Genomic DNA, 24,401 nt, shown 5'->3' with positions numbered 1-24,401 from the left:
ACTTTGCTGTGATTTTTATCAGTGTAAATCAGCAGGGACTGTACCAAAAGAATTGTAACACCACCCAGGGACAGATTCAGACTGACTGTAAGCCCACAGGCCAGTAACAGGCACATAGTGAATTCACACACTGAAGTTAGCCAGTGCAAAGAGTTTCTGGTACAATAAGCTGCTCCCAAGTGTGTGCATAGCCTTGGTTTCTTGTTCCCTGTGATTTAATCGTTGCTGATTATCTTCCCACAGATAAAACAGGACGTAGTATGTCTTGTCTTCTTCCCTGTCTAGAAACTGTTTCTTTCTGCCTAGTTGCTACTGCCACCTCCATAATGTTGCCAAGGTAACACTTGTGCCTCAGTGTTTCCTCCTAAAATCCTCCTTCATACTGCCACTATCCACTGCTGTTGGCGAGTACAATTGTTCCCTCTGTGATCTCAGAAGGCTCCAGCATGTGCAAATTGTTCCAGCTGGTCTTCAGAAGCAACGGAATTTGAGTATGGAAAGCCACTCCCTATGGACTCTCCAGTTATTTCATGATGTAATTCGAAATTGCCCATAATATTTAAAAAAATCTCCAGGGATCTGCCTAAACCCAACTAATAGTCATAAATATGATGAGATTTTTTCTCCCACTTTTGCCAGTATAAGTCTCAAAGGCTGTCTTGATTTCTCTGAAAATGCACCAGATATATGCTGCTACAGCAGACTGGGACGTAGCATGGCTTGCCAAAAGGCACAGGTTTGGGTATTAAAGGATATTTGCTACATATGAATAAGCAACTTATAATAAAGAAATAAATGAAACTTGGAAATCTATGAAACATGTTTTAACTTTGACTGATAATGTTCAAAATTGAAGATGGATGAAAAACATTTATCAAGCCATTCTCTGGCAAGATTGGTGATTGTGATTGCACAGAACTAAAAACACTTTTCAGAAAATCTTGTCATCTCTACTGCAGTTTGTTTCAGAGGAAAAAGAGAAAAGTGGGCTGGGAAGAGGAGAGGGATTCTGATAGTGTCCTCGTTTACCATTTCTGTTGAACAAAATATTTTAACTTTGCAATTTGCAACTGAAAAATATTTCAAAAAGTCATTATTAGAGAACCAGTGCATGCACACACTTTTTAATAACAGTTTGGGTTTTATGGTTCCATTTTTCATTTTGCCTCTGCAATATGAAAATGCTTCAAGAATGTTCTAGGGAAAAATCTGGCATTAAAAAATATGGCATTCTGGTTTTTTTTTTAATGCCCACATGCCTTTTCATCTGCAAATGTGTTTTAGTGTGCTCAAAAAAGTTTATACATGTGCAGAGGGCTTTGCATTTGCCAGCGAACTTTGTAGCCCATTGAAAATGGAGACTGTAGATCCCTCTGAGTTGTTCCTGGGGAGGAAAAGAATCACTGTTGTAAACTAATTTATTTTTCATTGCCACTGAATGAAATACAGAATCAGAATGTCACACTTCTCAATGTATATACATACTTGGTAATCCTATGAAGAAAGGACGCTTCCTTATCATACGGAATATGAATGACTGCCATCTGTGGTTTTCTTAAAATGCCACCTCCTCACAAAAATAGGCCTGCTATTGCAAATGCCACCTGTCATCAGCTAGTATATGTCAAGAATTTTCAGTGCCCAAGTGTCACAGCGTAATATAGTCTTGGGATCTCTGTCTCTATGTACACAGTTCCAGCAGTGCTCCTGCTGAGTGACACAACAGGCTCACAAGGAAGCAAAGGCAACTGCTGAATGTGTAAGTACAAGTCAGAAAGAGATGTTAGGAGGTATTTCTTCCTTTTTTACTAAAATAAGGAAAACACAGGGGAAAAAGAATCGGCTAGCCCGTTCTCTGCCAGCTATTGGATGTTTAAGTATCAGTGTAGTGAAGGAGACCTATTTCTTCACTCAGGTGAGCCAGGATGGAAAAGCTTTGCTGGATGTCCTACAGCGTCCCTTGAGCCCTGGGAATTCTGAATCTCTCACTGCTACTGCAAACTACTCCAAGGCTGTTCACCAGGTGTTGGATGTGGTACATGAAGTCCTGCATCACCAGAGGCGCCTAGAGAGCATCTGGCAACATAGAAAGGTCCGGCTACATCAAAGGCTGCAGCTATGTGTTTTCCAGCAGGATGTTCAACAGGTAATATCATTACTAAAGGAGATAAAGAGTGGCCCTTACTTTTTAGATATAAAGATGGTTTGGTGACTCATCTAGACTATATTGCCATGATCAAGATTTCACACGTAGCTCTATCTATGCTAGAAATATGCTAATATCATAATGCATCTTCAAGAATCTCTTGGTTTCATGTTGGAAATCATCAATCAGTCCACTGATTACTGATGAGTCCATTCCCCACAAGAATGTGGCACTATTTTCAGTGGCTGATTTTTCACAAGTGAGCAGTTTAGCTGTAGATATATAGATCTACTGTTCTTGTGAAAGTGATGTTTAATAGAAAAAAAAATTTCAACTGTAAGAAACAATTGAACCGTTATGTATTTCACCTTCATATGTTAAAGCAATACAGATACAGACCTTTAGCCATGGTGTGAGATGACCTTTGCATTATTACCACTTACGGAGTCCACGTACCTGTGTTATGAGTTAGCTGGCTCAAAGGAATTGCACACCCCAATGTGCAGAGCCCACCTCACAAAAATATAGTTTATACAGTACAGGCTCACCTCTGAGAACTTAGCCTCCAGGTGAATAACTTTTCTCTCCCAGAGGAATTCATTTGAATACCAGCACAACAGCATAACTGACAGTAAGTATGAGTTGCCGTGTTTGTAGCTGCCAAATATGCAAACACATCAACAGATGTTACAGGGCTCTGCTCGTTTAGGATGCTGTGGTTTGTTTAAGGGCCCCATTACAGCCTGAAGCAGATGTTGGTAGCAATATGGTACTTGCTTTAAATGAAGAGGCTGAATGCTCTAATCATGTTTATGGAGCATTCTAATGTCCCTGGGGTTCTTTATGCCATTGCCTTCCTCCAAGTGAAAAATGAGGTGGAGACAGAGCAACAAAGCTGTCACATGCAAAATAGACATGAGCCACCAAGGGCAGGAGATGGGCAGCTTTGATTCAACATGCAGATTTGTGGTCCTGTTAGTGCCATAGTTGAAGTGCACCAGCACAGGCAGAACTGCAGTTGTAGATATACTTTGCAAATACATATGACAATTTTTTTGGCAGTCTTGAAAAAATTGTCAGAATTTCTACCTGCTCTTTTTCCTATAAAGCTACACAGATATTCATGTCATATACTGGATCTGAATGTAACAGATGCTTAATATAAGCAACTTCACTTTCTTTGTGTGTCAGTAAACATACTGCATGGTAATGAAATTCATAAGCTATATATTAAATAGCACATGTACTTTGAATTCAGTTAGAACACTCTCTGCAAACTATATAAAGTTAATATGATTTTTGAGTTAAAATCTCAAAAATCAAGGGTTGTAAATTCTGATGGTATTATGCTTCTTCCAATTGTGGTATATGTCAAATATGTCAATGAGAATTCATATTATCTTAGGTGTTCTTCGTCCTATAGGGTGATTTACATTTTTGTTCAATTCTTCCAGCCCCAAACTTTCTCTCTTACATCTTCTGAAATCAGTGGAAGTGCTTATGAGGTTCATTCATGAAAACCATTCAGACTTTCACTTCCCACATATACAAGGCAACGAGGCTGTGTCACTGGTTTTCAAAAGGAACAGGTCTTTTGTACATACTGTGACTTTTGGTGAAAAGAAGCAAGCAGTAAGAGTCACTGGAGTACAATCACTTTAGAGAACATTACTCTGTGAGTTCTGTTTGTTGGCAGCACTCTTTCCAAATTTTTCTCTTAATGGGTAATTATTATCTGGGAAGCAACAACTTAATGACAGACATGTTTCTATCCCAGCATACACTTACTGGAGGCATCTCTTTGTCCTACTTAGAAAGTAGAGAGGAAGAGATGAATCATTCTCTTCAATAAACATCTGTACTATTCAAGATAAATGCTTTGTAACTCATAATTGAAATTATCAGCTAAACAGAAATATGAAGTGTAGATTCCATGAGGAGGTGGAAGATATCTGAGTACGTTGATGGGTTGGTTTTTTTTTAAATAATCACCTCCTGTATATCTGTCATGCAATTCCTATTATGCTTATTTTGTTAAATGTCCATCAGTTGGCAGGTGAAGCTGTCTACCTATATGTTGTCACTAATCATAAGTAACATTTACCTATAATAATTTGTTGCCTTGTCAAAATGTAGTAACCTTTAACTGAGTTCTTCATGGTTCAAGTCTAAAAAGAAAAGATGCAGGAGAACAACTCCTGACAGGAGAGCCCCAAGTTTACTAAACTTCACTGTCTTCTAGAAAAGTAATGATACAGTGTAGTTTCTCTAAGGAAGGTGTTCCTCTTCCCTTTCCACCCAGCTCAAAATTAAGCATCCTCTCACAGATGCAGTTTTCCCTATCAGGACGTCCTGTGGCTCACCTCTTCCAGCTGTTGGACAGTGCAGTAAAAATTCTGGTGAAAGATGATCTCCATGTCAGAACTTACACTCCCTCACATGTTCATCTGTACCTTTCTCTTCATGTCAGCTGTCTGTATCAATTTTGTCGTAAAAGCAGAAGTGAATCAGGACAGGTTTTGTTGTGTTGCACGTTCTTAATACAGACTCCAGGATTATTTTGCATCCTCTCAGTCTGCCATTAATGGCATTAACAGCTTTTGGTAAAGACACATCTCCATGAAGAGCCTCTTATGAATCCTGAGAGATCAATAATTCCTAACCTAACTGCTTTAGTTAATCTTGCCAGAGGGATCAAGTATTTAGGCACACAATATCAAGCTTTCATAGAGAGGTCTTTGCAAAACTGGTTAGCTGGATGAAGGCTTTATGCAGGCCAAGTGTCTGCCTTTTGGACGGGATTTAAGGGTAAGCTGTGTTAAAACAGGGCTTGTTCATCGCATTCCTGGTGTATTCTGCACCATTTGCAAGGCTAGACTACATGCTGTATACATTACTGTCAGGTCAGGGCTATGTTCTCAGATAGTTTCACACTGTCACAGAAATCCTTTTGATTCTAGCTGGGTTTCAGTTTGAACTTCACAAACCCTGAAAGCACTGAAAATAATGGATTTAAAGAAGTAAAGTAATTTTTATTCTGAGATAGAAAGTCAGACATCCTTATAGTCGTGTCATAACCAAAATAGAGGTTGTACTGTAGGAAAAAAAAAATTAAACACTCTGGCTTGCCAAGTTACAATATTAATGTAAGAAATGTTATGTTATAAAATATCATTAGAAGTAGTCACTACCTCAGACCATCAGACATTTTACAAGATTATTTGCTATTACATCTACATATTAATACAATTACATCGATTTGCACATGTGAACCAAGGTAAATAATGGTGTGTTAAGGGCAATGAGTTACAAATATATAGCATTTTAAAGAAGGAAAGAAAATAATTGGCATGAAAATGCATTTGCAGCCTTCACAGGAAATGGAGTACTATTCACACAAAAGGAATGGCAGTTAAGACAATTTGTGAGCTGTTCTGAGGCTCTACACAGGCAGGAACTGACAAGGAACTCTTTTACCACCAAGAGTATTTAGGATCATTATAAAAAATGTTGGGTTGCAGAGCGTGTAAAATACTTCATTGCTTCAGGTTTTTTAGAAGTTCCCTATCATTTTAGATAGGGAAGAGCTGTGCTGTTTGATCCTTTTAGAACACAGCTGTGGGAGGAGGTGCTGAGATTCTGTCCTGCAAGGGAGGAAAAAAATCCCGTTGACATTCATACTAATATTCTATAATTGCTGCAGATGCTTCAGCCCATTTTTGGTAGCTTTTCCTTTTTGCTGATCTCTGCTCTGGGTCTTCCCCTTCTGCAGACTGTTCTCCAGCAAATTAATACCATTTCCATTTCTGCTGAGATTTGAGGTTGTTCTCATGTTGTCTCCAGTTTCTACTGCTTTCCACTGTTACATCCTGATTTACCCTGTCTGACTCTGCGTGCATCTCTCCATTTTAATATGTTCCCTTTGCCCCTGTGAACAGCAACACTCTAAAACAGCAAGGGTAACATAAGGACTGTACCATGAGCAGATGTTACCAAGCAGCCTTAGAAATAGCTGAAGTAAATTTAAAGTGCTCATCTTAACCCCATTGCCTCCTCCATACCCTTTGTTTCATATGGGCAAGAATTTTGTCTGAATTCTGTCACTTCATAAACTCATTGAAGTGAAGCTGTAAAGCCTGAAGCATACCTATTAAAATAAAATGAAAACAGAGATCCATCAGATGCATTATTGAAATGGTCTGTGCAAGCCTTGAACTTGGTATTTTAAAGCTCTTTTGTGGCAGAACAGTCAAACTGGTACTCTTATTCTTCAGGCTTCATTCCTTCTCATGGAAATTCTCAGTCTTTCCATCATTTCCATACATGCATACCAACGCTTAGCCTGATACAGGCAGCCTTTCTTTCCACAGATCCACATGATTCTTTCAAGGTCACTGTTGGTGCTGCTTTCTTCTTGCTTCACTTTGGTTGTGATGGGTGCCTGTAATGGAAGACCTGGAAAATAGGTGGATGTAAAGGTTCTGTGTATGCTGGTGGAGTTCCTTGGCTATGTGCATAGCCTTGAGTTAGCTGTGGTGGCTCTGCATGACAAAATGGAACAGGTCCACCATGCCAGATGAAGACCAGTGGTAAACAGCAAGATGACACTAAGAAAGGCTTACCGGCAAGAGGGTAGGCACGTACTAAGGAAACTGGGACTGTTGCTAGACCAGCTGTAGTGGTGTCAAATCATCTTGTTATTGAAAAGGTCAAGCTAGATCAGGTTTGGCTCACCTGGGTTTCTCTAAATTTGTGGATCTGCATTCTGTTGGCTTCATGCCCAGATACATCAATGGACATAGCTTTGGTTTCCTTGTGTGGTTATCTGCCTCTGGTGATGGATAAAAAGGCTGTGCAGCTATACTGATATTACTACATTTACCAGCTGCCATTGTTGTGGGAGACTGCAAAGTATTGCAGAGGAAAGGCTGTCTCTCTTCATAACCAAGCACTTTAACTTGTAATGTGTCCAGCTTTTACTAGCCAAGAAAACAGATGAGGGCATCATTTGTATGGAAAAATGTCCCTCCAACATCTATCTGTCTCCCTACTCTATCTGAGAATGCTGAACACTTCATGTGATGCATGTGATCTACATAGTCCATTTGCAGAAGAATGTTGGGATATTTGAGGCAGTTCCTGATTCATTTAGCGCTCACACATGATTTTAGAGGATTAGGATACATCCCCCCCTGCATGATGCATACACTCAGTTGTTTTGATCACTTCAAGGCAATGAAAAGTTCTCCAACATTCTGTAATTTTCCAACTTGTCATTGTTTCAAAGACAGAAGAAATCAGGCTATATATCTCCTTTTATGCTTTGTTTACAATAATACCTTCACTGAGTCTTGTAAAACAAGATTTATTTGTAAACATTTCCTAAGAAAAAAGAACATTAGAATCAATTCAAGCTTATATTTACTACCATATGACTTCAGCCAAAGCACCCTACAGAAATACATCACGTTCTGTATGCCATCTCAGCAGATTTAACCTGTAAATAGCTACCACTGATGTTAAAAAATTACAATTCAAAGCCTCCTAGAGAATTTTCACAGCCCCTTTGCTAAATGTATCAGGTAATGAGATGCACTTAATATTCATCACTTATATGTTTACATCTTCAAAGTATTCCTGCTGTACTTTCTCTCAGCTTAGAAGGTATATGGGACCTTACCAGCCACAAGGTTAAAGTGTTACTTGATAGTGAGTAAAGTTTCTAACTATGATTGTATTGTCCAAAAAAATTCATGAAAAAGGAACTCAGGAGTCAATACTGGTAAGACTACTTGGCAGCCTTCTCCCAATGGGATGTAACAGGAGAGAAAACAACCTTTTGTTATCCATGACTGAGAGATAAATACCTCTGTTTCCACTAACCCTGTCCTTCCAGCAATTGTTGAGGCCAGAGTGCACACACCTGGTTTATTATCTGATATAAATTTCTTACCACACAGTTCTGATGGATCGCCACACAACTTTTACCTACATAAGGACTAAGTAAGATATGCAGGTGTTTCCAAACCCATGTTATATCTTTAACAGCCTCTTATTTAGTACTTGTCTACTTTATTATTTATGCAGTAAAGGGTGGTACATTTGTAGTAAAAGGATATTTTGTCTGTTTGTTTCCGTCTACTCTTTGTCACAGACCATGCAATAAAATATCTCGGCAATTGCTTCTTTAGAGCAATTTTCATTCCATTCCTTTTGTTTCTGCCAAAGGAACTGGCATGTTTTCAGGCAGTGTGAGTGCAATTCTAGGCAATGAAGAAATCTGTGGTCTCACTTATCTTCTGAAGAGGACTAACAAGTAACCAACACTGACAGTGATTTGAAAGTGAAGTGGTCATATATTTGTGCTAATTAGTGCCCTGCAGATATTATTAAATGAATTAATAATGACATGACAATTTAAATAACACAAGGGTTACTGAGCGACTTAGTGGCTTATTTTGAACTGTTAAAAAAAGGACTGTCTTCCTTAATTTGAACCCACAGTGGCATGGGATTACGCAGGAGTTTTAGATTATTTCTACTAGCTATATAGGTATTTCTAAGATCTGGTGGCAGCAGAGGGAGTGGTAGAATTGGAGTGCTCTGCACAGCCAAACAACCCTTAGTACTCAATGATCAGACTGTGTTGGATTTGCTGCACAAGGCAGCTGTGCTAGGAAGGAGAATATCATCCACATATTTCTTCAGCTTCTGGTGATTTCATACAGATACTTCTCTGATTCCTTTAGTTTGCAAAGACATGGAGAGTTTGTGGACAGTGCACTCAGGGTTGTCCAACTCAGATAGGACAGTGTTCTTGGAAAAAGAAACAGCTGAAAGAAATGACATTCATTTTTCCTCTTTACCAGTGACTCTGGCATAGATATCTGCCCTTCAAAGGGCCACAGCAAAGCTTCCCAAGTGAGGAGTTCAAATACATGGCACTTTGATATTTGAGCATGTTCAGACAATGGCTGTTGGTATAGAGGCTAGGCTCTCTGGTTTTGTCCAGGTAGTCACATTTGCAACCTGTAACCATTGATCAGTGTGTGGTATAAGAACACTTCAGAGATGTCTCAGGCTATCAGCCTAAGAATTTAATTGCTTTAAATACTTCAAATTCATGTGAGAGAGAGAGCGAGCTCTGTTCTGACAATGCTCTTTAAATGTAGATCAGTATTATCTTGTATTTTTTGTGCCAAAACTCTTCACAAAGAACTATAGGTTTAAATTATTGCATTTTAATTTAATTATATTTGTTGTGGAAATTCCTTAAAGATTTCTGATTAACAGTACTCTATCTTCTTCTTAATTTCAAGTCACACTTTAAATCAAATTATCTGGAAACAACTTGTCTTTCTTCCTCTATATAGTTATTAAGCCAAGCAGACAATTGTTCTTTGTGCTTTTTTTAAAGAGTCACTGATTAAAAAAAATAATAATGATTACTTTTTAATTTACACACAGAGCAGTAGTGCTAGGGATATCAAACTTCAGGGCCAGCTTCAGTTACCAACTGAAGTTTACTTAGCATTGATGTGCAAGCAGTGTGAGAACACTTTGATGAGCTCCACAGCTGTCTTGGGAAATAGGATCTGAAGAAATCTGATCCAGCCAGCTTGATCTCTGAACCTACTGCAGTGAAAAGAGGAACTGAAAAAAAATAAAAAAAATCCTTTGTGCCCCCAAAAAAGTGTTTTTCTTGTTTAGAGCTCTGCCTGTCCTTCAAGACTTAGTCCTTTCAGATGGTCTGTTTTGCTATTTCCTGAACTGCAAATGTTTGGATTGTTACTGAGAGCTTAGGAACCTCTAAGGCGGCTTTCTGAAAACCCTCTGAAATCCTACTGACTCACTGAGGTTTTGGATCCACCTCATAGTGGATGAGGAGGACATAATCTGTAGTATGAAGAAATGGAGGTGGTCATATAAAGATGCAATTAGATCTCTGTAGGCAGATGCAAATATCCATGGTCTGGATTTATCCTGCCTGTCTTTAGGACAATAACTGAATCATCCAAATCAGGAGCCTAATGCATAGTTTCCTTTTATAGTCAATGGAGAGACACTGACATCTTCAGAGAATGACTCGGTCTGTCTAAGATCTGAATTGCACCCTGCGTACTTCCCTCTCTAACTGTTGGCTGTTGGGGAAATAATAATAAGGTATCCTCTTCAGACAATACCTTTGGTTTGTTATCCAGTGTTGGGTGAGATGTATTAGGATGCATGAGCCCGATTCTGTGTGGTGCAGAGCACCTCTAAGCATTATGCCAGGCCACTCAGTGCATTTTGATCCAGAAAAAACTGCAAACTGCCAGGAAGTCAGTTCTAAGCAAACTGCTAAAATCTGCTGTTACACTCTAAGCAGAATCATCCTCCTTATGTATCGTATCCTCATTGTCTATTTGTATCCCAGGATTATTTGCATGTCAGCATCCCTGAAAATACGATGTGTAGTTTATTGTTTCTGAAAGGCATCATTGGCTCTCATTGTCATGACAAAGGAGGAGAAAGAATCAGGCTTGTCTGTTACTGATTAGCCCTACAAAAATAGTGGTGAAGGAAGAGAAATAAAGTAGAGTTTTTTTCCAAAAATATGTATATTTTTTGAAAGCAATTGCTAGAATGAGTAATTGTTACCAAGGGCATGAAGAAAAATAAGGTTTTTGAATAAGCGTAGGCTGGAATGCCAGAAGGCTCTCCCCTGTTACTTTAAGAACTAACAATAACAGTAGTACTTCTTGCTTATTGTGGTTTCTTTCATCTCAGGATTATGGGTTTTCTAAAAGGTTGATGTTGAGTGACTTGCCAAAGGTCACTGAAACCTTCGTGACCAGAATTCTTCATGTCAGGATGTCTGTCTCACAAATCCCTGCTCTACACCCTCAAAGTCATTGCTACTCCAGTTTTACCCTTTATGAAAAGGTCTTACAGGATTTATTGGGACTATCTAAAAATTAAATAAGGGTCTGTTATGCTAAGAAATAAGTATGCTATTTTAGGCATTGGTTTAGGAGTCCAAAATAGTCATTCTTCTCTACTCAATTTGTTTCCCTTGATCTTTCCTTCCAATTATCTCCTCATGTGGCCTCCCAGCTTTTTCATGATCCTGCCTGTCACTCAGAATGATCAGTCCTCTTTCATATTGCTTTTGACTGATGGCCCACAAAAGGTATTTTCATTGAAGTGAGAACAAAACTAGCCAGACAACAAAGAAGGTAATGATAGCTAGTTCCCAAAGTATAACCATAACAATTGCGCTGTGTTTCCCTCCACGGAGCTGCTGCTCAGCCAGCTGGTTACTTCCCCCCTCTGGTAATGAACTGCATCCATGGTTTGAGATTATGGTGTCTTGCTTGGTAGCAGGGCCCAGTTTAGGCTGAGCTGATCTGGCACCATGACCAGTTTCTGCTAGCTGCTCCTCTCCGTGCTAGTCATTCCCACTAGCTCTTGCTCCTCCTAGCAGCTCTACCTTACTCCGTGCCACAAACTACTTTTACTCGGTGTGTTCCATATAGCTGTGCTCTGCAGCAGCTATTTGCTCTGTTAGCATCTCCTGTTGGCTGTGCCTTGTTTTGGTAGCTGCCCTACCTAACCAACTCAACTGAAGGGTTCTGGTATTTCTGTCCTTAGAAGAGACATTGTGCACTATTTAGGGCTAAACACAGTGTTGTAGCTTACGGGAGACTTCAGCAACTTCTTTTGTTTCATATTCCTCATAGGGAACTCTCACACAAAGTTTCTTGCTTGTTTTTTAAAGTTGTAATCTTTGGATTGTAGTTCTGGAAGCTATTGCCTAGGCTGGGGTGACCCTTCAGGCACATTTAGACAGAGCTGGTTGGCTCAAACTCCTCTATACTGTTACAGCTATAAACTTTCTTTTATGCTACACTATAGTTCCTTTTCAGCAAAAATGTCTTTTAAATGTGAAAGCATGCAAAAGAAAATATTCCAGGCCTGTCCATTGCTCTTTTACCTTTCTCCTCCCTTTGTTTTGATAGTCCTTTACTTGTTTCTTTCCTGCCTTTTGGACTTTTTTGAATGGGACGTGTTGAAGGATGGAGAAAATTACTTTTATTTTTGGCTTTAGTAACATACAAAACATTCTGACCTTGAGACAGTTCCCTTCCCAAATAAGGAGGAAAAGTTGGGGGGGGAGGGGAACCACAAAATGAAACTTTTTTTTTTTTTTTTTTTTTTTTTTTTTTAGATTTCCCTCTAGAAAAAAGTAACTTTAAACAATCAAAATGTGTTTTGGAGTATTGTTTCTGCTTCCTTACCTTCTCAGGTTTTCAAAATGCATGAGGTGTCAGGGAACCAGAAGAGAAGGAATTTCAGGATGAGGATGCTATATTCTGGGAGTCACCAAGCTAGGAGAAAAACATAAGAAAGCAAGCAGGTTTTCACCAAAAACTTTCATTTTTTTCATTTAAAAGGTGCTATTAGGGGAAGCCCTCAAGCACTTCTACCCCTCCTCCTGCCCATGATTCTCACTCCTGGAGTTCTAGGTGGCTCCTCTTCTCTCTTGAATGGCTCAAGGTTGTTTCTTGCTGAAAGGGCTTTTCATAAGTCTTGCCCTATTTGCACCTATTTGCAACCTATTCGAGTTTATTAGTGCAATACCAGTCTGCCAGAGGACTCGGGGCTCAACATCCATTTGTTTGCCTTCCCACAAATAGCTTCTCAGTCCCGTTATCTGTAGCCTCATTTGGTGAATCAGTAAGGTCATTGGCCTTTCACCCTTCAAAACCCTCACAGGATCCATTTCTGCTGTAACGTGTAAAAGAAATCAGCCATACAGTTATGGGTGGATTACACAGTGATGCAAACATCCTGGGCTTTTTATTTCAGCTCTGCTGTGTCTTGCATGCTGAGTGCCTAGCCCAGCATGGGGTCTGTATGCTACATGCAAAGCTTCTCATGTACCACAGTAACTTAGCCCTTTCCCCACTTACTTGCAGTACTGAGCTGTGACTTCTCTGCCCGGGGATACCGTGTGTCAAGCGCAGCTGGTTTGCCTGAGCAGTGATTGACAGACAGGCAGTGCAAGCAGATGAGATGCTGAGGTGGCCCTGTGGTGGGAGAAATGCTGTGGTGCAGGTTTGAATCCCTGGGGAGCATCCAGTGGCAGAGGAGCCCTGCTAAAATGTCCAACAGCCTTGTGCTGCATTCCTTGCTCCCTGCACACAGCCTGACACATAAGAGTATCTTAAACTGTGAGATGAAGTGGTTTATTTAAAAGACAAATAAGAGATCCCAGGAAAGTCCCTAATGGAGAATAGCCACTTCTGACATTCAGGGTACTTCTTTCATGCTTGTTCCTTTCATGCTTGTTCTACTTCTTCCCCACATGGTTTGCACTTTCATATTTAACCTCTAGCCTGACATCAGGTCAGAGCCCCGTGGCCAAAGGTTCTGTTTTCCTAGATGATGGCATGACGCTCAGCCCCAGAGGGCTGTGACCCTGGGAGGGGTGTTTAAGACTACTGCGGCGCTGTGCCATCCTGGTGAGTTTTTCTGTTACTGGGATGAGACTATGTACTGAGACCCATTTGTCCCAGTTGGGATTTGTTCTCTTGCTAAACTTGTCTTTGCTGTGTGCTGTGACTGTAAGCCTTGTTAAACCAAGATGATTAAATCATCTGCTCCCAACGGTAACCTTAAAGCAGCGCTTTATTTAATATCCTGGTCAATCAGCAGTTTTCTCTGTGGTGAAGCAGGCAACTCAAGCACAGTAGGGAGCGCCTAGATGGGGGCCTGGAGCATAGTGTTTGCATTAAAGACTACTCTGTTGTAAAGCTCATCTTTGGTTTATTAGTCCTTTCTAATTGTTAAATGCCTTTAAAGTTCTTGTTTAGTAACAGTTTAGATGGGTTGATACTATCAAAATGTAGATGGTACTATCTAAATTAGGAGAACAATCTCAGATGAGTACCGTTCCAGACAGTGACCCAGAGCACTAAAATTAGAAGCTTGCTATTGAGTAGATGAGCGTATTTCCCAAGGTAGGTACCTACCCGACATACCATTATACTATCATACTTCTGCCTACACTAACCCAGTTATGCTCTGGTTACAGCTGGAGCTGAAAAAACATGTAGTAAATTTGTTCATGGTTTGTTTTGTTGTGTTTTTTTCCTGAGTGTTTATAGCTACTGCTGAACATTTAATGGTAGCGGTAATGATTACATTATCTTAGCCTGACATTTACCTATCAGTGGATTTCTCTTTTTGCTTTACAGACAGGGAAACTGAGGCACTGAGAGGAGCCATAAAGCACATTAGGGCTGGAACTGTGAAGAACAGTCCTTTTTTTTTCCTGGATCTTTTTCCACATTCTATTAATTTTGCTTTGTTTCCTCTCTTGAATCCCGTAAGCACCTCTGTCACTGGCAGAGTTAAAATCAATTGCTCTATTTACATACTTGCAGATAACGTAGTTTTCTAAAGAGTTTACATAACTCCTTTTTTCCCCTGCTGTGTACTTGCTCTGTTTCTTGGGGACTTTTTATTTTCGACAGTCCCAGTGAGAAAAAAAATTAAGCAAACATATGCAAGGAAAATACTTCACAAGCCACAAAGGGCCACACTTCCAGATGCACAAATTTCTCTATAGAATCAGGATGCTTTACCTCACAAACATGAAAATCAGTACTGTGATGCTGTATTCATAAACACGAAGGTTAGCTGTGATGATAGCTGTCATTAGTAACAACAACTCGGGGGTCAACACCTTAGAAGTCTGAATCAGAGCTCCCAATAAGAAATCTAAATCAGCTGGGTCCTGCAGGTGTCTCTACTTACTATCAGATCTGCAAATGCTGTTTTTCTGTTGGTCTAATGCCAGAAAAGGAAAATAGAGGGTTACTAGAGGTAAAAGGAAACACAAGATGCTAAATAATTACTTGAAGAATTTAAAAAAAAAAACCAAACAACTAGTAAACATGGTCACAGCATAGTCTGAGCATTGTTATTCAGCATATAAAATGTGATTAGGATATTTGCTCATCTGTTGGTGCTGAAGAGCTGTAGAGATTCCACTGCTTCAGCACACATGAGGAAGAAGCTGGGGCAGACATTGAATGCGCTCAAGTGTTTCTCTTCCTGGGAGATCCAGAGCATAAGCTAAAGTGGTGGAAACTACTTTTTGTTTTCATAATTTTATGTTTCTCATAAAGGAAAATGAAAGGGAGGTTTGCTTGAAAAAAAAGTCAAGAGCTTTCCAGGTTGTCTTTGCTTTGATGCCCACTTTGCTGGGGCCAATGTTCCTCCCATCCTCTTGAGCTGTGAGACCTGGGATACTTTCAGAAAACTTTACGTCCAAGCAAATAGCCTGGATGAGAGGAGCCAGACCTAAGACTAGAGCTGGCCCCAGCCCTGACTGACCCAGCAGTTGCACCCTGTAAAACTGATCTGAAAGAACAAACAATGGAAAAGAAATGGACACCTGGGGAAAGCATATTAGCCTCAGAAGGAGCAAAATCACTGTTCTAACTGCTATAGACAGAAACAACCAAAATGCTATATGCTTTAGTTAAAATATTTCTGTATTTCTGAACATTAACATTGGTAAGAGACTGATAGATCTGACTAGTTGCGCTGCTAATTTATTACACTACAGCTAAGTGCCAGCTATGATTTATGTTGGAGAAAAGACTCACAAACAGCAGCACAAGTAGCATAACTGCAAAAGAAATAATCTACCTGCCAGCTTTGAGAAGCCTCATGCAGAGCACAGCAGCATCTTTCTGTGCTGATGCAGAGTACATTTTCTGTGTCTTGTACAGAAAGAGCATGCACAAATGTGGTTATTTATAGCTTCTCCACCCACACACAGCTTTGAAACTTGCTCTAAAAGAAGTTCAGCAATTAAAGAATACAACAGGGGGTTTAACCTGAAGATTATTATTTTTTCTCTTTTTTTTTATTTCCTTAAAAACAATATTCTGGGAATGTTAGTAACAATCCAGGCATTAAGGAAGAAACATTAGTTCTTCATTTGTCTGTCTATTGTTCTCTTACTTGGAATGTTTTTAGAGAGGCAGTTGCCAAACTTTATCAAGTAAAATATTTAATCAAGAAAATGAAAGATAAGGAGGATACATTTGATGAATGGGAACTCTACCAAAGGAAAGCAATGTTACGTTGAAAGAAGTTCTTTCTCAGGGTAAGAAAGGCATGTGTATTCCCACTCCCTTTTGGGGAGCCTGCGTCCTAGATGAGAACATTTAGTGAAGGAGCAGGTTGGGGCTGCATGACCTCAGCCGATGCCCAGAGGAAATGGGCAAGTACTGCTCTCAAAATGGCCAGCCCACACCCAGCCAACTCTGCCAGAGACCTGAATTGAAAGTGCTGTTCCCAAGAGAGAGACATGACTAAATCCTGCATCTCACTGATTACTAAGGCTGGGATCAGCTCTTTTCTTTACATGGAGAGAAGGTGGATGGGGCCAGAACACATCATATTCTCATTCTTCTCCAAATGCATGTCAGTTTTAAACCATCATAATATATTTATAGATGTGAAGAACTGTACAAGTACATAATAGCCATCTGCAGAAAGCAGACACAAGGTTATTTTTGCCATATAAGCATGTGAAAATGTAAGGAGTTAAGTTGGAGCAGCTGGGTGAGAGACTGTGCACACCTCATCATCACATGAAGTAAGCAGCCGTGCTGCCCGTGGGAGGGTGGCATATCTGGGAGCAAACGAGTATTTTTGACTGTTGTAGAGGTCTATAGGTCTGCAGTAATGTGAAAGCTCTTGGAGGGGGGTGGGAAATGGAAGAGCAGTGCTACTGCAAGTTGAGGCCTTAATCGGAAAGACACCATGAACTTCTGAAACTCTGCTAGAAAAGTTAAGAACAGTCTTGTTGGTCCTCAGGCCATTGCCATGGGAGATATTTAGGATGTCTTCACTTAGTCATGCTGTTAACTCTGGAGCTCTTCTCACAACTTTTTTTGCATACTTTTGCAATAGAAGCTGCTAAGAAGGGGGTAGCCAGGGTGAGTTGTTATTCTGTAGTGATTTCCACAGCAGAAGCTCTTGAACAAGATCCTGCTGCAGGGACTGTCTTGTTTGGACAAACTCCTACAGTCCTGTTTCCAGATGGGCTTGTAGGATATCTGTGGGTGCTAGAAGCAGTGAGGAGTCTGAAGAAGACTATATGCACGCATTTTTACATATTGAGGATTTTTCTGACACTCTAAGAGTATAGCTGTATGATTTACACAGAAGTGTTCACTAGTATCAGCTGTGCTTTTCAAGGCTGTCTCCATTGCAAAGAACAGAACATGGATGTTCTGCTTTTGGTAAACTAGCGGGGCTTTTAACTAGAGAGGTTAGATTTTTGTTGTTAAAATGAAAGATTGTGCAGAGGTGAAACTTTCACATAATGTCCAGGAAGCTCATAAAAACACCTACACTCTGATTTCATGGGGACTTCTTTTTCTGGTTCAATGTAAACAAGAGAATAAAGGAAGTTTTTTTCAATGTTGTAATTGGCTCTGCATTTAATTCTCCTTGTTAATTTAGTTGCACTATGTAGCAAAATACTGATAGGTCTGTAAGGTTGCTTTTTGCTCCAAGGATAAACGGGACTGCATGTTTTTTGTTTTGAAAAGACCTCGTTAATTACGTGGTGGTATTTGGAATAACTACAGTTAGAGAGGAAGAGTGGGGAGTGATTCAAAAAAATCGTACTTAATAGCAGCTGCATTAGTTCTTTGGCTTTTGAAAGAGACCCAGACACAGTTGAGTGCATACATACCACAAGGAAGAGTTGTGGCAAAAAGGAAAGGCAAAATGGAGGTGACAGGCTTTGACTGACTTCAGGGAAGGTTATCTATTGTAGCATTTTAAGAGAGATCTTCCTTGAGAAGGGACTGAGGAAGTATCAGAATTCATCTTTCTTGTCCGGTCCTCAGACTGTGTTAATGAGTGTAGCTCTGTTCATTCTATTCCACCTCTTCTTTAAAAAAAAAAAAAAAAAAAAAAAACCAAAAACACACAAACAAAAAAATCCACACCACCACCCCCCTCCCAGAAACAGCAAAAAAACCCAAATAAAGCTAACAACAACAACAAAACCACACTTCAGACTGTTTGGCTGGTGATAGTGGGATATGCTGATTAGGTCCCAAGCCAATTTGAAAAAAGTTACTCTTATGCCTGATCATCTGAGCTGAATTGAGAATGGAAGAACTTGGTTGGCTGGCTGTAATATTTCCTGAAGATGAATTAGTCATTGCCACATGGCCAGGTCAAGCTATGGTATTTCAGGAGTTACAGCTATATGTTCAGTGATGAGGCATTTATACCACAGTGAATTTGAAGAAGCTTCCACCTGATTTTAAAGCCCTGCCTTTCGATGGGTTGCTTGCTTGCTTTTGTACAGCTACTGTGGTATTGTTTACTATTCATGATATGCTCCTGTATTGGAAAAAGTTCCTAGAATCCTCAACCAAATTTGGAGCCACATATTGCTAGAGGTTGCAAAAACTTGAAGTAAAAGGCAGCTTTCACTCCAAACATTTTGTCATCCTTACTTGTTTTGACTGTAAGTGTGGTTAATGTCATTTTAGAAATGAGAATGGAGGCAGGGAAATTGAGTCATTTGCTGAACTGCAGTGCTGGGCATGGAAGCAAATCACTTGAATTCCAGTCTACTTTTGATATTAAATCCTTGTCATTTTTTGCTTATTTCTTAAAACTCTTGCATAATTTCACATGCTTAACCAGAGAGAGTGAACAGAGCACTGTTCCCTTCCACTGCTACTGAACTGCGTTAGCAGAGCTGTCTACGTATGGTAGGCGTGCACTGATGTGCATCAACCTGTGCAGCTTGCAACGTGCTGTCATACGAACTACATTTGTTCAGAAGTTGCTAAATGGGAAATAGAACATACTGTTTGGCGTGTGTCCGGAGGCTCAGATTCTGCTGGATGCATAACTAGCCCCTGCCTATTAACTTTACAAACACGAGGTCTTTGATCCATGTTTACTGAAGTCAGTTGAAACTTTGCTGTGGATGTTGGTGGGAGCAAGACCTGAGTTTTAGAGTGAGATATAGATGGCTCTGAAATTAAAAATAATCTCATGGGAGCCAAAGATGATGTTTCTGGTTTAAATAGGAGGTGTGATCCCCCTTCTTCAAAAAACTGGTTTTTAAAATACATTCCTGTGCCACCAGCTTAAAATTGTAATGAATAAAGAAGTGAAAAGGCGAGCTCAGTTTTTATTAGGAGCTAAAAACCACAATGAGAACAGCTGAGTTTTGTTTTGGGTTCTATTATAAACCATTAATAATAGCAGGAAAAGCCAGAGGATAAGTTCTTTTGTATTTTGGTATTTTTTCTCAGCTAGACCTTTACTTGACATTACCCTGCTGTGACAGGGCCAGGGATAGGAGGGAAAAGAAATCTATTTTCAGCAACTATTTGGAATACAACAAAGAAACTGTATTTTAATTTAAATCAGACTTGGTGTGCATTTTATTCATTAAAGAGGATTAGGATTTATTAAGTCTCCTTGAGTTGGTGTGGAGTTTGGGGGATTTTTTGTTTTGTTTTTCTTCTGATTCTCAGTGTTTGTTCTTGTCTTCCCTGGTGCTGCTGCTGACACCAAGTTCTCCTGGAGGTACTAGTAGCAGGTCAGAGGTTGGGCTAGCCATGCCAGCCTGCACAGAATAGTGTTGTCCAGAAGCAGATGTAATTCCAGTGGATAGAAGTTGATAATCTCACGCTGGCTACTTCTTCCACCCACAGATTCAGTGGTCTCCCTGGCAAATGTGAACTCTATCGCTTAGAGGCCCTTTCCTTTTACCACCCAAGAAGGGGATGGTTGCCTACATTGAATTGTGTTGCTCATAAATGCATATATGATGTGTAGCTTCTAGTTCCTGTGTTGTAAGAAAATGAATTATATTCTGCCAAGAGATTTCTGTGTTGTATTTGCAAATTCTAGTTCAGCCAGTGTAACTAACTGGGTTTCTACAATTTTGAAGGGCTTTGACAGAAAAGATTTTGTTGCTGTGCAGTACAACAAAACATTTACAACAAGCTTTGGTGGTAAGGTACCTATGAAAGCATGATCTGAAACATAAACCTTTTAAGTATACTTCCTGGTTACAGAAAGCATGGCTGGCAAAGGCAGAGTTTCTGGAATAGGAGTTTCAGATACGCAAGGCCTTACTGAACATTCATAATAGCAGCTATGGAAAAGGTAAAGATAAGGTTTGAATCTTGTGAGTGGAAATGGTGATGAGACTATAAAACCACAAGTTTTGAAGTGCTGTATGAGTTCCTGGTATCACACCAGAATTTTAGTTAGCCCATAGTATCTCAAGAGCAAGTAATAAAGTGTGTGTAGTGGCAACTTGATACTGTTTGGCTTCCTTTCACTGGCATAAGCCTAGCACATTTTGGAGGCTCTATCCATGTGTTTAAAGTTAGGTAGTGCTTATGCACCTCTTTGAAATGGGGCCTCATTTAAAGCTGAATAAATGGGGTTTATCTCATGGGAATTGCTCTGGAATTTATTGCAACCCTGCTAGAGTTACCGAAGAGTTAATCTAACCCCTTTGAGTTATGCCAGGTTTGACTGGTTTGAGATCAATATCTAACTCTTAACTGCTGAAAGTGTAAAATGGTATAATTTGTTTTCAGTTTTCATAGTAACCTAAGAGTCACTATGGCAACAACTGTGGGTCTTAGAGTAACAAAGATTAATGATTCCCTCTGCCAAGGCACTTCAGTGGGTCATCTTGCTCAGGAGCAGCGAAACTCTTAAACATGGGCCTGGGTCATATGCAGAAGTCAGGGTGCCCCATCACTGCTAGCACAACATGCTGCATCTTATTCATGCTGGTTTGCTCACTAGCTTACACTTCTCATCTCCCTCCTGTAGGACAAGGTGTATTTGAGCAAGCCTCTGTGTTCGGGCTGACCAGGGAAGTGGTTGAGTCACCATCCCTGGAGGTATTTAAAAGATGTGTAGATGTGGCTATTAGGTACATGGTTTAGTGGTGGACTTGGCAGTGCTAGGATAACAGTTGGACTTGATGACATTAAAGGTCCTTTCCAACCTAAATGATTCTATGATTCTTATCCAAGTCACTCTCATCTTATATTCATTCATTGCTGCTAAAAGAAATACAGTTTAAAAGATGTGAAAATGCAGAATTTTTCCAACTTCTTCAATAACGGATATAGTTCCTTAAAGTAATGGATTTACTACTCCTTTCACATGTTGTATTAATGTAAAACGGGAGCAGAGCATGGGGATCTGCTAGGAAAGAGTTGGTTCCCAAGGAGATTTTAATTTAAAATCAGATAAAGTTATGAGGTGCTTTTGAGTTTTCAAATTTACTAGGAAAGATACCTACAGAAAGAGGCTTAATTTTCAAAGAGCTACATTGAAAACTCTACCCTTTAAAAACAGTACTCACTGCTTTTTTTAATTTAAAAATCAAATTAACTTTTGAAGCTATTAAAAGAATTGACCTTAACTGCATGAATGCAATCATCTTGCTATATTCCCATCATACAAATTAGCCTAGAGGAAGAGCAATTTTTGTCCCAGAACTTTGCTTAATTATTGCCTGATTGCTTCTTCAATCCTTTTCCTTTAAAACCATTCTTACATTTCTTTCTTTCCACGTTTTCCTACCTTGTCCTGTACAAACTATTGCCATTCCCTGCAAATGGACTTTCAGATATGTTTTTCCCTGACCTCACCTGGGCAATATTTATTTTGCCAGTTTAGGTGCGCCATAGGTCTTAGGCTTCCCACAGGCAAGAGTTCCATCTTCAGCAAAAAGGAGTGTGGAGAGGGCTCTAGAAGCGTTTCTCTTTGAAGCATCTGCTTCCTGATGCTGCACTCAGATGAAACCTGTCTGAATTGCCACTATTATTATTTTTGCAGTTACATAGATTGTTCAAAAGGGACAGTTAGGGCTATTGTTCCTCCAGGTAGCATTTTGATTCTTGTGGTTATCCAGCCATATAATGACTGTAATAGCTAGTGCAGTCAGCCTGCTGTAATTGTACTGGAGTTTTATTTAATTGTCTTGGTGACCTGGGTTTGCTGCTTATTTTGTTGGGTGTGTAATTGTTCCCCTGAGGAGATAAGGAGACAGGACATGCACATCATGAGAGAAAGAAAATAATGCTCTTAACCACTTTTGATCTTAAACTAGCTGAAATAATAATAATAATAAAAAAAGATATTGATATCTTTTTAACATGTGTGTGTATCCTGCAGCATTCCCACCAATAAATGCTGCTGACATCAAATGTGCTTCTTGAGCATTTGGTTTACATTCTGCTTCTGTTAACAGGCTCCTAGCAAACATTCCATGCTTTTGAGCCTGATGCTGTGTAAGCTTTTATTAGCTGGGAATTAAACACAGAATTATGAATCTCCATCTAGAAAAGAAAGAGAGCCTCCTTCTCACCTCCTAGCCTCACATGCACATTTTCTGGAGTCCCAGGCAAGCTACCATCAGAGTAAACAGAACAGCTAATTTATTTCCTCCTATGGACATCTTACGGAACTGGGCAGCGGAACAGCAGAAATAGCTACCACAATCAGCTCACCAATAGTGGTTGGGGTCAGTAAGGTGTAGGATGGGAATCTGCCACTGGTGAAGGTAAAATTCCAAGACTACTATCCCCCAATCCTTCCAGAACATGTTGGTGAGTTATACCATTTCCTAGGTGATTCCAGGGGCAGCTTCACCCATGCTTGGATATGGGCCTTCAAGTTTGAACTCAGCTGCGTTTTTATGAATGTAGTATTATCTAATGGACAGCAGACTGGATTGAAAATGCTGCCTACATGGAGAGTGTGTCCACACAGCAGTTAGCCTGTATTTAAATTGTGGTTATGCAGGATCAGGCTTTACTGCGCTAGGAGCTACAAAGCAGGAGGGAGGTCCTGGCCCCTGGCCCGAGCAGCTTTCAAAGTAGTGAAAGTACAGTAGTAAATGCATACTAGAAAGAAAGTTGGCATATGCTGGAGTTAGAAAATATATTTTATGTTTCAAGAAACACCTCAGATGATGGATCTATCTGTAGCACAGTATTTTCATTCCAAAGAATTCATGACTTACAGACTTTTTCTAGCTGTTACAAGAAAAAATAGCTTGGCAATAAAGGACAGTTAGGAAATCTGAAGATGTAATTTGGAAAACACTCTTAACTGTGTTTTTTACAGCATCTTCAAGCTGTTTGTGTTTTTAAGGAGTAATTAAATTATTTGAACTAAGCCACTGTAACTTCAATGGCTAACTATATCTCAGAATGTTAATTTTTGACAGTAGAGTAAGATATACAGTCCGTGCTCTAGATTAAAATGCTAAATGTTATCTTGAATTATTACACAGTTATGCTAGTTCTAAAGACATTTCCTTTCTTCAGGGTAAGGGAGAATGTCTCCAAACACACTGACAGGTAGATGTTTACAAGTGCTGGTGATTTCAGGTTTCATTGTGACCTTTCTGAGTTGTTCCTGCATTTGCCACAGACTAATTGCTTAACATTTCTCATTCTTTTCACTGGGGAGTAAGTGCTTTATATCTGTCCGGATTAATGCTCTCGCTGTTCCTTTGCTCACTCAGTTATTCCATACCTCAGCTCATCATTTAGCGCAAACTTTCTGTGCCTTGTATGATGGAAACAAAGACGTGGTATTTCTCCATGTTTGCAAACTATTGTGAGCTTATTAGATAGAAAATGCTTTGTATAAGGAAAAACATATTAGCTGCTCATATAAATGCTGAGTATTCTTTTGATAGTTAGGGCTATCAGATTATCAGAGCCTCATGCTAATGTCCTGTCTTTTGCCAACTTCCTGGGGCACCTCAGCAACTCACTTTGTCTCTTTATACATATATATATATATATATCCCCCATGCAAAATGAAATTATAGCATTTATGTATTTCACAGAATGGTTGTGAAAATAAATTCATTGAAGACTGGAGTGGTCAAATATGTTCATGTGGGTTTCAGAGCCACAGAAAATGCTGTTAAGCAAGTTTTAAAAAATTCATGATTTATTTCTTGTGGGAATCATGGCAGATGTAGAGTTTATGGAACAATTTGAACCAGAACTTTTTAAAGAGCAGATAGGGTCTATGAAATCTGAGACATGGCACTCTAAGTAGAAAAATGGCGTAGTAAAGTAGTCATCAAATAGGGTGTTACAGCCATGTCATTAGTGGATGGTTTATAGATTTTTTTTAATCTTGTCTG

The 24,401-nt window shown here is 39.6% G+C and overlaps 1 protein-coding gene across 8 annotated transcripts in view; it reads left to right on the top strand.

The window, feature by feature from the left end:
• The window catches only part of KALRN (kalirin RhoGEF kinase), a 528,347-nt gene that overhangs the window by 255,588 nt on the left and 248,358 nt on the right, over positions 1 to 24,401 (top strand). For all 8 annotated transcript variants that reach the window (XR_005829443.1, XR_005829442.1, XM_040604676.1 and 5 more), the window contains exon 9: positions 1,916 to 2,146. Coding sequence is in view for 6 of the 8 variants with exons in the window: in XM_040604676.1 (XP_040460610.1) it covers positions 1,916 to 2,146 (231 nt within the window). In the remaining 2 variants the exon portion in view is untranslated. The remainder of the gene's footprint in view (positions 1 to 1,915; positions 2,147 to 24,401) is intronic.

This window comes from Falco naumanni, chromosome 8 (assembly GCF_017639655.2).
Source record: "Falco naumanni isolate bFalNau1 chromosome 8, bFalNau1.pat, whole genome shotgun sequence".
NCBI lineage: Eukaryota > Metazoa > Chordata > Aves > Falconiformes > Falconidae > Falco > Falco naumanni.
The sequence above is the reverse complement of the archived record's forward strand: the minus strand, read 5'-3'. Positions and strand labels throughout refer to the sequence as shown.